Here is a 15,325-nt window from a genome sequence, read left to right as displayed (position 1 = left end):
GGCCAATTAGTCTTGTAGATGTTGGAGAATTCTCTAGCCAAGTCTTCTCTACTGATCTCTCCATCTTCAATAGTCACCACTCCGCAGTTTCTTATTGAGCTTATTGGATTAACACTTATCTCAGGAGCTTCAATATGATAGAACCCTAACCTAGTTGCAGAACTCCCTATGTATCTTGCAATTTGGTGAGGTCTCTTGAGAACTAGACATTCCTCCACTGGATGATTTGAAGCTTTGCATATGAAGCAGCAAACATATTTTGTACATGCAGCCTTCACGTGACCAGGTTCTCCACACCCCTCACAAATTGCATCATCATAATTCAGAGATTTTGTAGCTATATTCTCTACCTGAGCAGTACATTTCTTCTTATGTTGAGCTTTTCCTTGTTGGTTCTTGTTCCTGTTGCCAAAATCCCCTGACATCAGTTGCCCCTGACAAGCATTCTATTGGGGATTGACCCATTGATTCGTCAGCATTCCAAATTGTTACTGCGGGTAAGGAGGATAAGGAGCCCCAAACCAGGGTGGAGGATTGCACTAGGCATGAAACCATAATGCGCCCGTGGATGGGAAGAGGAAAGGCGACTGCATCTGGGGGAATTCAGGTATGTTTTGATACTGTTGAATCTGATGCTGCTGTCGATCACCTCTGCCACTGTTGCCTCGACCACGGCCACACCCTCGATCTTCCATGATCTGCACCTCCACTAGCTCACAATCCTCAACACCAAGAACACACAACCCTGGACAATCAGGAGGTAGTGGTGGCGGCGGCTTGAAGGGGGAGAGGCGAACCCTAGGTTCACCCCTTTTTATACATGGACTCTGCTCTGGTGGTTTGGAGGATGCCATGGAATATACCACATGTATTGGAAGAAGCTGTCCACCTCATCCACCTCAGAAGCTATCGAGTTCCAAAAGCCATTGCTGTCAACAAAGCTTGGTATCTTCTCAACGGGCAAAAGATGTCCACCTAAACTATTCAGACCAAAAGCTCCAAAAGCATGTAGCCGAGGCCGTAGCCTTAGCTGTCATCCTTCTCTGCCACCAAAACCTGCAGAGTCTTCTCCATCATCAAGGTTTGTTAGCTAAAAACAAACAATGACGTTGTTGCAGCACGATCTATGTGGGACACCCCTTCTGAATCGCAGACCGGCTCCCACATTGGAGGCATTTGTCGATTTGCCTCGAACATCGCCATGGATAGAGGTGACAGAGGTCGCCTGGGACGCCCTCGCTGACCTTCTCGGCGGATTGGCTTGCAGGAGGCTCTCATGGCGCTGCGTGGAATGGGCTGCACCACCTCCTTGCCCTTCTTCGGCTTGTGAATGATTTTGCTTAGCAACTTCGTCTTCAAACCATGCTTCACCACCGCAGGGCTCACCACGGGGAGGGCAAGCACCTGCTCTGGCGGCGCTGCGTGATGAGCTTGGGATGACTCTTCTCAAGGAGGCGAGCACCTCGTGCGGCACGACGTCGACCGGGATCGGGCCGAACGAGCCGATGCAGAGAATGAAACCGCGATCTCCCGAATTCGTCGCAGATCGACCACCGCCCTCCTCCTTGTCCTTGGACCGTGTCTCGCCAGTCCAGCAGGCGGCGGCTAGTTAACGAATCGCCATGGATTTGCTTCCGAGCTCGCGGAGGTGATGTTGAATCCGTCACCTCCCGACCCCCTCCCGCCACCGCCTCGCACCAGGCCTTGAACCTCGCCGCAACCCTCCGAAAGCGCTCCTCCATCGGTGGGAGGTGCCAAGGTAAGGCGTCTCCGAGATCTGAGGTCGCCGTGGCGCCGTGGAAGCGGGGAGAGTGGCGCCGAGCTTGGCTTCGAGGCTAAGGCTAACTGTGGGGCTGGGTGGGGACGTACGGACGCGTGTGCGGTTTTTTTGGTGGCCGTGGGGAGGAGTCCGATGCGTGGCGAGTCATGGACGGAACCGAGGTGGTTCCGCCATGAACAGGACCTCGGGTTGGAGACATGAACAGGACCTCTGGTCGGAGCTATGAACAGGACTGTGCTTTCCTCTATTGGAGTTCTTTTTCCCCTCTAGTGCACTATATTTAACCTGTATTTTTGTTTTCATCATGGTTGAAGAGGAGAGCGGTCGGAGCTATGAACAAGGAGTAGAAAAGATCCGCACAGAGCCGGCGGCCGTTTTTGACTTTGTTGGGACAGGAAAGAAGAGAGGGGGAGCAAAAAGTAGGGTCACTCCAATCCAAGTAGGGAGTGCGTGGGCCCCGCAGTACCAGGCTACCTAGGCGCCTACTCTGCCAGTGCTCTGCTGGCGCAGCGCAGCGCATGCTTCTTCCAGCAAAGCCAACGGCAGAGCGAACCAAGCTGGTCGCCTCACGCACTCTCCCTCGCTCTCTCTACAAATCCCTCGCCCTCCTTCTCCCTCTCCCACTACAGATTTCTCTCCCGTCGTTTCCGTCGCCCCCACGCACGCGCCGCAGCTCGAGCTCGATCTCGATCCTTCCGGTTGGTTCCAGCAGCTGCGGCGGGCATGGCCGAGGAGACGAAGCTGGAGACGGCCGCGGTCGCCGAGGTGGTCGTGACGGAGGCGGAGAAGAAGGTGGAGGTGGAGGAGAAGGCAGTCGAGGTGGAGGTGAAGGCCGTCGAGGTGGAGGAGAAGGCTGACGAGGCTGCGACGGCGGCGGCGGCGGAGGAGGAGGAGAAGAAGATGGAGGAGGCGGAGGCCGATGCCACGGCGGACGACGCGGCGGTGATCGAGGGCAGCACCGCCTCCTTCAAGGAGGAGAGCAACCTCGTCTCCGACCTCGCCGACCCCGAGCAGAAGGCGCTCGCCCAGCTCAAGGAACTCGTCGCCGCCGCGCTCGCCGCCGGGGAGTTCGACCTGCCCCCGCCGCCGCCAGCGACTCCGGCGGCCGACGAGGCCAAGGCTGAGGAGCCGGCGAAGGTCGATGCGGCGGCGCCCGAGAAGACCGAGGTGGCGGCCGAGAGCGAGACCAAGGCCGAGGCCTCTGCACCCGAGGAGCCCAAGACGGACGCCCCGGCCCAGGAGGAGCCCAAGGTCGAGGAGCCTGCCAAGGAGGAGCCGAAGACGGACGCGCCGGTTGCGGCCGCCGCCGCCGTCGGAGAGGAGCCCCAGGCTGACGCGGCGGCCGAGGAGGCCAAGCCGGCGGAACCGGAGCCGGAGGAGAAGGCCATCGTGGTCACCGAGGAGGAAGGTACCAAGGCCGTCGTCCCCACCGCGGAAGAGACCGTCGTTCCCGTCGAGGCCGTCCCCGACTCCGCCGAGCCCGCGGCCCCCGCCGCGGCCGATCCGAAGCCGGAGGAGCTGATCTGGGGCGTGCCGCTGGCGGGCGGCGACGAGCGCACGGACACGGTGCTCCTCAAGTTCCTCCGCGCGCGCGAGTTCAAGGTGAAGGAGGCCATGTCCATGCTCAAGGCCGCGGTCCTCTGGCGCAAGAGCTTCGGCATCGACGCGCTCCTGGGCGCCGACCTGGGCGTCCCGGAGCTGGAGAGCGTGGTCTTCTACCGCGGCGCCGACCGCGAGGGCCACCCCGTCTGCTACAACGTCTACAGCGAGTTCCAGGACAAGGAGCTCTACGAGAAGGCCTTCGGGGACGACGAGAAGCGGGACCGCTTCCTCAGGTGGCGCATCCAGCTCCTCGAGCGCGGCATCCGGGAGCAGCTCGACTTCTCCGCCAGCGGCGTCTGCTCCATGGTGCAGGTCACCGACCTCAAGAACTCGCCGCCCATGCTCGGCAAGCACCGCGCTGTCACGCGCCAGGCGCTCGGCCTGCTCCAGGACAACTACCCTGAATTCATCGCAAAGAAGGTACACTTCTGCCTTCCTTTTGTCATGTCGTTTCCGAAATTCGGTATCGTTAGCAACGCAAGGATTTGACGTGTCTATGAGTTTAGGGCCATAATTATGTTCTTGTAGTGGATTGAACTGTTGAATTCATCTGATCTAGTGTATGCTGTGATTCTTACCTTTGGCTGTTATTATGTCCTTGGGGGCAGTTGACTTGTGTCTTTCTTATTATAGCACTTGCTCCGACTAATTTAGATAGATATGGTGGTGCAAATAAGCTGGGATAGATTTCACTTCTAGCATTGTAGTTTTCCCTCTCTTTCTTGTTTGAATTATGTTACCTGCTATTGAAAATGGGATAGACATATGGTGGTGCAAATAGGCTGGAGTGGCATCACTTCACTTCGAGAGTTGTAGTTTTCCCTCTCTTTCTTGTTTGAGTTACGGTACCTGCTATTGAAAATGGTATAGACATAAGGTGGTGCTAATTCGGTGGGATAGTGGCATCATTTTACTTCGAGAGTTGTAGTTTTCCCTCTCATTCTTATTTGAGTTATGTTACACGCTATTGAAAGTTGTATGTGCGTGTTCAGAGACTGGGCTTGCTTTGATGTATGATGAACTGTATGAGAAGAATTGGGATTAATTTGCTTTGGATCATCAACCATATGCAGGTGTTCATCAATGTGCCATGGTGGTATCTTGCGGCAAACAAAATGATGAGTCCATTCCTCACACAGCGCACCAAGAGCAAGTTCACCGTTTGCAGCCCAGCCAAGACTGCAGAGACTCTTTTCAGGTTCGTGCACGATAATCTCTACAATTCTTATCATTCTTGTTTTGCAGCAATACATTCTGTTGGTATACTTTCTTACCATGTCAATACTCCGTTCTTACCTGTTTTTGCCTTCACTAATGCGATGCAGATACATTGCGCCGGAGCAGGTCCCTGTCCAGTTTGGTGGCCTCTTCAAAGAGGATGATACTGAATTCTCAACATCTGATGCTGTCACTGAGCTCACCGTCAAACCTTCTTCCAAGGAAACTATTGAGATTCCTGCTACTGAGGTTGATCCCTGTTCTCTTACTTTCAGATTTACACTTCAATGGTATAATAAAACTCATGGTTGCCTTTACAATGTGCTATCATTGTAGAACTCGACGGTTGTGTGGGAGCTCCGTGTGCTTGGGTGGGAGGTGAGCTACGGCGTGGAGTTCAGCCCTGACGCAGAGGGCGGCTACACGGTGATCGTGCAGAAGACAAGGAAGGTGCCCGCCAACGAGGAACCAATCATGAAGGGTAGCTTCAAGGCTGGTGAGCCTGGCAAGGTGGTGCTCACCGTCAACAACCCGACGTCCAAGAAGAAGAAGCTGCTGTGCCGATTCAAGGTCAAGAGCTCCACCGAATCCACCTAAAGGTTCCAGCTGGAATGACTACCGATTATCACCAACCAGGTCCATACCCACCACCATTTGAACATGTTGCAGGATAGAAGAAGAGAGCAATAAGATTCTAGATGGCCGCTTTGTGTTTTGGTTCTTTAATTTGTTGGCTTGCTGTTTTTTGGGGATCAGACTTGGTTTGCGTTGAAGGTGGGGAAAATATGAGATAGTGATGGTTCCTGAGATCAGGGGGGAGGAAATTGTGTGCTAGGAAGGACCCAAGAAGTGTTGCTGATCTGTAAAAATCTGTCTGTACATGGTTATCCATATGGATTCTCTATCGTCGACATGTTAATTGTTAGAAAATATTCATGTTTTGTGGGTCACCCAGCCACCCCATGTTACTCTCCATGTTCTTCTGCTCCTTCCGCCTTGTCGTTGTTCACTTGTTCTTGCCGGTTAAATATTGCTTTGCATCTGGCAATGATCTCGGGTCAGATTAAGTGCATGACATGGACGTCAGGGTCTCGGCCATTGGTTTGTTTATGTAAAATTCAATTCATTTGTTTGCTACCACCATCTGCCAAGGCAGGCAAGGCCATCTGAACTCGGGAGCCTCCAGTTTTTGTCTGAAACAGTGTAATTATGCGCAAAGAGAATGTTTCACATCCATTCGGATGAGAAGCATCCTGACAGTGGCAAGACAAGCAAAGTGTGCATGCGGAAGCAAAAGCAGGCATCTTTCAAGCGTTTATATGCTGGTAATGATGAGCATCAGCCATGCTTGGGTGGGTGGTACAGTTAAGCAGAAAGCAAAAGACCCAAGCAAGAAAGCGAGCAAGCTGTATAGACAGAGAATGTGTGTGCCTGTGCTGTGCAAGAACTTTCCCTTTGACTACACAAGCAGGGAACCGGCTCCTCTAACGTTGAGGAGCAAACTCAGGGAAAAGAATGAAGTAAAGTCAGGACAAAGTAGCATTAGTACCATAGTTATGTGATGTAATTCATTACTGTACAGAATTACTGTAGATATTAAAAAATTAACTAAATTTTAGTACACCATAATTTTGTCTATATGTAATTACTCTGGTTACATAACATAAATTTGTATTGTGTAGAATAATTTATGTTGTTTTGGGCTTAATCATATAATTTAGAAGAAGAGAAGTCAGGCTACTGTAGCTTAGCTGACTTTAAACCTCAACGTTAGAGGATCCTGTCCCCACAAGCAGGCAGGCCCGCCAGCAGCATTATGCATGTCCAGCTTGGCCCTGATTGTCTCTCTGCGTGCCCTCTGATTATTGGGTAATAGAGGAGGCATCAGCCATCTTTCCAGGGACAAGCTGTGTGCTGCATCCAATGGCCTGGAGGGCAGTGGGAAGGGGAGGCCCATTCAGCCGGGGTTTTCATGGTCAGGGAGAAGACATCATGATTGATGGCATGGACAGGCGGCAGTGTCAATTGTTTACGCCATTCTCTTAGGCTGGTGCCAATGCATCACAGGTTATAGCCTCGCCACGTCAGCTTTTACCCTCACTCTCACCCCACACTCACCCCACGGTACCAGTGCACGGGCTATAGTCCCAGCTCTCACTTCTCTCTCCTCCACATCACCCAACGGCTTGCTGACGTGGACGAATCAAATCGCGTCACCCGCTCTCGCCCCGCTACCGCCCCCACCCGCCAGCGCGCCGCTCCCGCTCTCGCCCCCTTCTCGCCCCGCTCTCGCCTCCCTCTCCGCGCCAGCGCGGGCGGCAGCCGGGCGGTAGCGGGCGGTAGTCCGTCGCCCCGCGCTGCCGTCTCGCCGCCAACTCGCCCCGCTATCGCCCCGTCGCGGGCGATACCTCCCCAGCTCTCGCCCGCGTTGGCACCAGCCTTATTAGGCGTTGAGGAGGCTCTGGTCAGAATATTTGCCATCAGGGTTCCATTAGAGCATCTCCCGTTGTGTCCCCAAATCGTCCCCCAAACGACGCTGGATTGAGCGTTTGGGGGACGTGTTTCGTTCGTGCCGCGTTTGGGGACGTCGCTCCCCAGCCATGTCCCCCAAACGCCACCCCCAAAAATTAAAATACTTTTTTTATTTTTATTTCAATAAAGAGAAGAAATATTCCACAAACTAATACATAATTGGGTACGTGGTTTACACGAAGACATAATTTGGGACATGGTTTTCCACAAACTAATACATAGTTTGAACCATGGTTGACACAAGTATTAAACATTGCAAAAAAACTAAACCTAACTTGACCGGGTATCGAAGGTTTCGTGTGTTCGCTGCCAAGAAAGAACACTCGAGGGCACACCCAGTCACCCAAACTGGAAAATCCAGCTGGTGACGGTGCCCCTGTTGGTTCTTCCGAGTAAGAACAACCAGAAACCTCCATGCATATATTCGCTGCGAAGAAACAACACTCTTCAGTCGTCGTCCTCCTGGGCGCTGTCGCCGTGGTAGTTCCGGCGGCAACGCGGCTCGTCGAACCCCTTGAAGCTCATGTCCCTGTCACCAAAGTAACCAAAGTAGGAGAACAGGAGGACGAAGCCGACTACGAGGCGATGGTAGCGCGCGAACTTGTCCCAGCCGATGTGGAGGTACATCTTGTCGCGCGTGTCGTAGATCACGTCGACGATGCACCGGCAGCAGCCGCAGCCATCCTCCCGCAGATGCAGCGAGCGCGGGCGCTCGTCGCCGGCGACGTAGTCGGCGAAGGAGTCCGGCAGCCTTTGGATGTCGTGCGGGTTGCCCTTGCGGACAACGATGAACTCAAATAGCACGCCCCCTCCTCGTCCTGCATGTCCGACGATGAGGACGACGAGGGCGTCGCAGGCGACGGCGAGCGTGTAGCTCGGCCTCCTCCTCTACCAGCCATGGCGTCGACTCTTAAGATGGTGGTGGCTAGGGTTGGGGAGAGAGGCGCTAGGATTTGTGTGTGAGAGGGACGATGAGAGGCGGCCCTTTTAATAGGCCGGAGGGAGGCAGGGGAGCGGTGGCGCTCATTAACGCCGGCATGCAGAGCTAGGCGCGACGAGACGCTTCGCTGCGCCTCTGCGGGAACTGCATCGTCGCTGCGCGTCAATAACTTCTGTCGCGAGGTAGGCGACTGTTAGGTTAAAATTCAATGTGCCGCTGACAGGTCGGCCCCGCCACTCCCCGCCTCGCTTTTCGTTGTGTCCGGCGTGTCCGGAGCGTCCCTGTGGGGCGGGGACGGCCTTGGGGCGCCGGACACCGTATCGGGGCGCGCCGGACAAAAAGCGGCTTTAGGGGACGCGGCTGGGAACGTTTTTTTATCCGGCGTGCCCCAAATTCCTTTAGAGGATGGTTTGGAGGACGCGACTGGAGATGCTCTTACACTTATGTAGCAGCAGCATCACCATGATTGTGAATTTGAAACAAGAAGAGCATGCAGCCTGTGGGAAGCATGGTGGGCACAGGTCATGGTCATGGAAACAAAGCTCTCTTTTCAGGGGCCACTCTCATCTCATGCTCACCATCTTGTAATTGAACCAGATGGATACGCTCATGTGTGCACTTGTTGTGCATGGATGGATCATGGACGAGCCAGCCAGAGAACTGTAACCTGAACATCGGTGTCGCATAGGAGTAGTTCGGGACCAAGCAAAGGGAAATCCATTCCGATCCAGTTCACGTTATACAGCTTCCTGCACATTGTGCCGGCCAATTCAGCATTCGGCAGCTAACTGTGTGTGACCGAGCTGGAGAAGAACCATGAATGAGCGGTGAGCCCATCAGGTACATTTCAGGCACACCGTGGCGCGATGCTTCGCCGTCGTACGTCCTCTGGATCAGGCGAGGAGTTAAGGGCAAGGGACAATTATAGTACAGGAGAAGCGTGTGGTCTCTGTCGATCCATTTATATGGTCGAGGAGATGTGTGTTCGGAATGGATCGATCGCGATGATAAGAGTTTAAGGCGTGATTTGCGGCGATCTCTATGCGTTGGCGCCGGGGCCGCCGGGGGGTGGCGGTGGTTGCCTGGTTCGTGCATGAGAAATCGGCACGTTTCTGTGGTCCTCTTTCCTGCCGATCCATGGATTCTCCAAGACTCCAACTCCTAGTCCCGGCCAGGTGTGCCGGTGTGTGTTTGCCTTGCCTGGGTGGGGCAAAGCCGGCTGGCAAGCCATGCATATGGCTGAGCTTGGTTTGAAGTCAAGCATCTTGATTCTTAAAGAGCAATTCGCACGTGTCTGGAAAATCTTAGATAACAATTGGAGCAACTCTTGCAGATTTCTGGAAAATAGTTCCCTTGCTAAGAATTTTAAGGAAGGTCGGTATATTATTTCGGGTGCTGAGAAACGGGTGCTTTGACACATTCCGTCTAATTTTTATACACAGGCACCGTCTTGCTCTCACTTCTCATTTTTTTTTTCGAGAAACCGGCAGCCTATATTTAATAAAATTATAACTTCTAACCTATTCATGTCTCCTTTCGTTGTTGACCCAACCTATGGGCCCCGCTTTGTTCCGTGCACCAGCCTCTCCCCGCCGCAACCTAGGCCAAGTCCATAGCAATGCAGTCCCCCGCGGTCAATGTACATGCCTCCGATGAGCGGCAGACCTCCCATGATTGTTCTAAACTCAACGGATATTTTTCAAGAGGTCTCATGATCTCCTAGAAATTCCAGGAAAGCAATCCACATAAGTTTTCAAGGTTTTATTCTTTTAACCATAGAGCTTATGTAGAGAATATCTCTTGTAGTTTCTTCGTTGTTCATTTCCGGTCGACGATGCCACTTTGAGCGAATGATGATCTCGAGCTTTTCTTGCTCATTCAAATTCTATGTCGTAGAGGTGCATCGAGAATTTGAATACCTGAGGAGTAAACCGCAGGATGTACAATTCATGCAAGAAAACGAAGAGCTGAAGTGCTCGTGCCACCGAAACTTTATCCACTACCAAGATGCAGCTGCTACAAACTCACATAATCGTACCCTGAATTTTTTTACAAAGCTGGTAATCACCGGAAACTACAAATGTAGCTGGGGCTACATGTAGACCATTTTTTTTTTACAAAATAACCTTTTAAATTCCCAAAAAATTATGAAAGAAAATTCTAGATGTTGATAATGATGTATTATAGCGAATTGCAAAATCTCAACTCAAAACACCTTGTATTCTGGGACACAGAAAAATGACAAAATCTGATAATTTTTAAGAGGTTTTAAAGTTTGCACGGTTCACTATTTCAGATTTCCACTTTTGTTATTTTTTGCACTGCCTAGAACATAAGGTATTTCGAGTTGAAATTTTGCATATTTGTAAAATACTTCCTCCGTTCCATATTAGTTATTGTAAATTTGGATGTATCTATATATGCACAAAATGTGTCTAGATTTTTTTTTTCAATAGTTTTCTACAAACTTCAGAATGCCTTTCTCAAAATTTTCAAAAGAAAGAACTACATGTAGCTCGCTACAAAATGTCATACTCTGGTAATCACTTGTCAACAATTGTACCTAACGAATCACATAGTTGAACATAATGGTTAGGCTGCTTCTGATGTGCCTCTAGTTTCCTTAATATGTGGTCAGTTGGACGCCTAGATTATTAGATACACTGTCATGATGACAGTGACATTAGTAGATTCCTAGTACAGTACTAGAGGTTATGACTTTGGAATCACGCCCAGCCTATTCGTATGGAAATTCTTTACTGTAGCTTATCTCCTTTTGTCAGCCATTGATAAAAAGAGAGAAAAGAAAGAAGGAAGTGACACGGTGAGGAAAGAGGACGAAAAGGAAACTAATCAGAATGATTGGCAATGCGAAAGAAGGAAAATGTAAATAAAGGGTGATGTTTTGGGAAACCGGAAAAGCCACCGGTTGCCTTTGTCTTTTCCAAACGGCCGTTGCATAGTGACAGAGGACAGTCATCAAATTCCCTGTAGGTATGTGTATCAAACAGGAAAAATGAACTCCGTGTGATTCTAGCTTAGGTTCAGTGAAAAGCAGAAGCTGCCTTTTCGCCAAGAAAAAGTACATGCTAGAAGAATATTGCAATGGATTTCGTTTGTAGCGAAATCTTGGAGCATGCATACAGCTGCATACTGAATAGCATGCAAGATTCCCTAGAAAAACAGGCAGGGAACTGCATGGCCGCATGGGACATTATGCTGGTATCTGTTTGTACTGGGAAAGAACAAATGGTTGGGCCTTGGGCCTAGAAATTCAACGACAGGCTAGCAAATAAAGCCTTTGGCTATGGGAGTGTTATCCTTGAAGTTGCCCCACTCATCGCAGTTCATGGACGCAAAATTCGTCCAGGAAAGAAGAGGCTCCAACACAGAAGCCCACATACATGCTCACTATGCTTAATATGGTCGGCAGTTCACCCTCAAAAAAAAAAAAAGGTCGGCAGTTGCCCTATCTGCTGCTAGAGCGCTATTTTACCCGTTATCCTCAATCAGCGATAAAGAACAAGTTGTTCCAAAAAAAAACCAAGCAAATTGTCCCTAGGATTCAACCCTTGGGTCTTGCGATCGACACCAAAATGCTGCCCTGTTGCATTTTGTTTGTATCGTGGTATTTTTACTCGCGGGGTCTGTTTCTTGGCTTTGATAAACTAAAATGATGAATTTGCACAAAGTAAATCTGAGGTGGATATGGGATTTCACCCACATTTCATACAATTCACCCTTGTGAGAAGATCCTAAATCCAACACATAAGCTAATAAAAATGTCGATAGAAATAAAATTATTTTATGACGGTTTCAGTGACCTAATGTTTCTACCAAAAGTTGAATATAAGCCTTGAGTGGCGCCCAAGCAACAAATACTATGGAAGGTACAATTTTTTGGGTTCAGAAACCATATTTCCCCCCATTGGGAAATTAAGGTGGATCAAGGTATGTGGAATTCAAGTTTGAGTTATCGGGATGATAAGACCGAGGCAAATTGTTGTTAACCCTTGCGGACGGTGGATCATGTTGGCACGTTGAAATAAAGCACTCCTAAAATCTATAGATCGATGCTGATATGTAGCTCGCTTTGGAAGGATGTCAATATGGCAGATTCGAGAAAAGTAGAGCAACCAGTAGGGCACTAAAATGGAGAAGTTGTTACCGGGAATGGCGGAAACGACAACAAGGTGGAGGGGTGTAAATTGTAGAGGAGGACAAGTGGCATGAGAGGGAGGCAGTAAGGGGTTACAAGACTGTCTGTGCCGTCAAAACATGGAGTGTGAAAGCTCACTTGTAGACCTGTATTGCGAATATGGAGCCGGTAATAGGCTCGGTAGTCATGCCAAATGGAACGAGTGAACACACATGCATCCGTTCCATGACGTCGCCACGTCCCATCATTCCCTTCTTAATCGGACACGTTTTAATTTTTGAGAATGGATAACACCTTGAGCTTCATAAAAGAGTTGAATTTTCACAATTTACTCTTCATTATTTATCAAACTTTAACCAAACATTGAGACCATGGGTGCTTCTTCCACTTGCCGTCGGCGCAATATTTTGTGTTGTGTTGTTTTTTTAATGACAATCTTGAACATATTGTCCTAGGTTTCTAGAACTTACTGAGTCCGACACTGATTGAAGCCGGTTCAAATTTTATTTGAATCTAGTATACAAAACAATTGTTGAAATTACTTGTATTTCGTCTCTATTTAAAACCCCATAGCCGCATGCACATAGGAGCACGAGGAGTCAGATGGAGATGAGGGAGGTAGGTGGGAGGATGTGGCGAGCAACGCCGGGAGGCGCGAGCCGCCGGAGGGTCGCACCGTCGATCAGAGTGGGTGGACAATCCGATTTAGCCACGTAACAACGCACAGGTTCCTTAACGCACACTTGGCTACTCCACCGTTCTTCCGGCTATATCTCAATAGCTGCAGGCTGCAGCGCCTACTCTCCCACTGTGTCGTGCTTAAAAGCTTGGAGAACGAAAATGGTCTATCACCTGGTGTCGCGACGTCGTCACAACAGATATAATTCCGATCTTGGACTTTCAGGTCTATGAATACGTTTGCATTCCAGTATCAGGTCTATATTCGTTCTCTCCTACGTTTGCAAGTTCGTTGGATTCCTTGACTTTCAGGTCTATAAATACTGCATTTCCTCACTGAGATTATATCACTTGCTCCATAGGTTCATTCTGTTAAGTTTCATGCACTAGCCACTTGAACCAAAAGTCTGAACTGATGGAAAGGGCTAGTCAATCTACTTGTACACGTCAACACCCCCTCTCACGTGTGACGGGGAGACGAGAAGACAAGTCAACACGTGTAGAGAGGCAAAGAGGCAGCGCCGGGACCACACGCCACACGGCAAGAGGCTGCGGGGAAATTTAGAATAAATTGTGAAAGCCAAGATTTGAACTCGAGACCTGGGGCTCTGATATCATGTTAAGCTTCATGCACTAGCCACTTGAACCAAAAGTCCGAACTGATAGAAAGGGCTAGGCAATCTACTTGTACACGTCAACACATTCGAGAGTTTTCCTTGCTACATACCAAACTATACTACTGAGAGAAAAAAGGAAGTAAAGTTCGGTTGACATCGAGCAGCACCATCGACGAGCATGGCGCGTGCGAGGAATGCTAGTACCATGTTCATTGCAGTATTGACGCTCGTCTTCTTGGCGAGCCATGCCTCCTTAGGTTTGTGCTCCTATCTCTCCGTTCACCGTTTTCAAATCTATCACAGAGTAACTCATGAGGGGTTTGCAGCGATTCTCTTCATCCACCTAGTGTGAATTTTATGTTTTTTTCTTAGATTATAAGTTAATCAGTTCATGGATATTATGGGTGTTAATTTATTGCAGAAAAGGACACTGTTGGATGAATAGCTCTGGCCACCCACTCTGTGTAAGCTTTCTGTGCGACGTGACATGCTGGATCGCGGGCAAAATGTTCAACGCAGTTGTCAAGGAACACAAGTGTATGGGTTCGCCGCTCTCGACAGCAGTGTTGCTGCTATCTTTGCGACAAATAGGTTCGTCAACATGAGGACCGAAGATAATCTCATGACTACAAATTCGGAAGGGCCAAAAGAAACCCGGTGATTTGTTGATTTAGCATATAAAGAAATGGAATGAATAATTTCTCCCAGTTAATTAGTTAGTCTCATTGTCTGCAACTTCTCCCGGTTTGCTCCTAGCTTACTAGTACTTGACAGGGGCGTACGCAAAGGGTGGGCGGGTGAGCGCGGCCCACCCTGAATTTTTAGAAAATGTTTTATATTTAGTCATTTGAGCAAATTTTTATCGCACATGAGCTATAAGAAATATAAATTAGACACTGGTGCTTGATTAGTACTATCCACCTCCGTTCCAAAATTTAGTTTTACATTTTGGAAAGAGAGGTAATATTATATTTTCAGAACTACTGGTGTCTGCGTTCTCATTGTCGACCTAAATTCCAGGCAATATATCAGTTTTGCAAGAAGAAAGAGACATGCAAGAATGTAGCATGCAATACGCCTACAGAAACCAGGGGCGAGATTCGTTTTAGTCCCACACCGTTGTGCGAGTGGGAGGCCACGAACCGCACTAGGAATCGCTACGAACCCAACCATCCCAAAGAAATTGGTCGTCAGCCATCCGGCCTGACCTACCAAGGGTTGCGCCGATCACCATGGAGTAGAGACAGAGGAGCAGCCTCACAACCAGTGCCGGCTGTCCGTTTGGGAGACATTGTTGGGCCTTGGTTTCTGTCTACGTGGACATGAACAACATGAACAAACACGGGCATGCGGCCGAAATACGGTGTCCCGTTGAAGTTGCCTTACGTCAAACCTATTTTAAGGTTGAAGTCTACAAAAAATGTGCTAGTATATACATTTTGCGTGGATGGTCAGATTTAGCCACGCGCTCACCAAAAGGCACACATGGCAAGAGCGGCCACATCATCGGCTGCCACCCACGAAAACTAGCCTCAGATCGAACGGATTTTGCAACCTTCTTCTGGCTACAATGGTGCGTACACCCGCAATGATCCACTGCTGGCGCCAATTCTTCCACTGTGTGGTGCGCTAACAGCTTGGAGAAAGATACGGTCACCTCCCGAAGAGTCACTCTGTAGCACGGGCTCCTTGGAGCCTTTTTTGTTTATTTTAAAGTCTTAAAAAATCTATAAAAAATCCTAGATGTTGACAATGGCCTATTCTACCGGCGTGTAAAATCTCAACGCATGATAATTGGT

At 49.7% G+C, this 15,325-nt stretch overlaps 1 protein-coding gene across 1 annotated transcript; it reads left to right on the top strand.

Annotated features, from left to right (window-relative positions):
• The first annotated feature begins 2,502 nt into the window (after window positions 1–2,502).
• Window positions 2,503–5,568, top strand: LOC124707446 (patellin-3-like). The gene is made up of 4 exons (XM_047239101.1): window positions 2,503–3,802; window positions 4,456–4,580; window positions 4,708–4,849; window positions 4,937–5,568. Exons 1-4 carry the CDS (start codon window positions 2,504–2,506, stop codon window positions 5,195–5,197), a joined length of 1,827 nt encoding a protein of 608 aa, XP_047095057.1. The 5' UTR covers window position 2,503; the 3' UTR covers window positions 5,198–5,568.
• Window positions 5,569–15,325: the final 9,757 nt, after the last annotated feature.

This window comes from Lolium rigidum, chromosome 4 (assembly GCF_022539505.1).
Source record: "Lolium rigidum isolate FL_2022 chromosome 4, APGP_CSIRO_Lrig_0.1, whole genome shotgun sequence".
NCBI lineage: Eukaryota > Viridiplantae > Streptophyta > Magnoliopsida > Poales > Poaceae > Lolium > Lolium rigidum.
The sequence above is the reverse complement of the archived record's forward strand: the minus strand, read 5'-3'. Positions and strand labels throughout refer to the sequence as shown.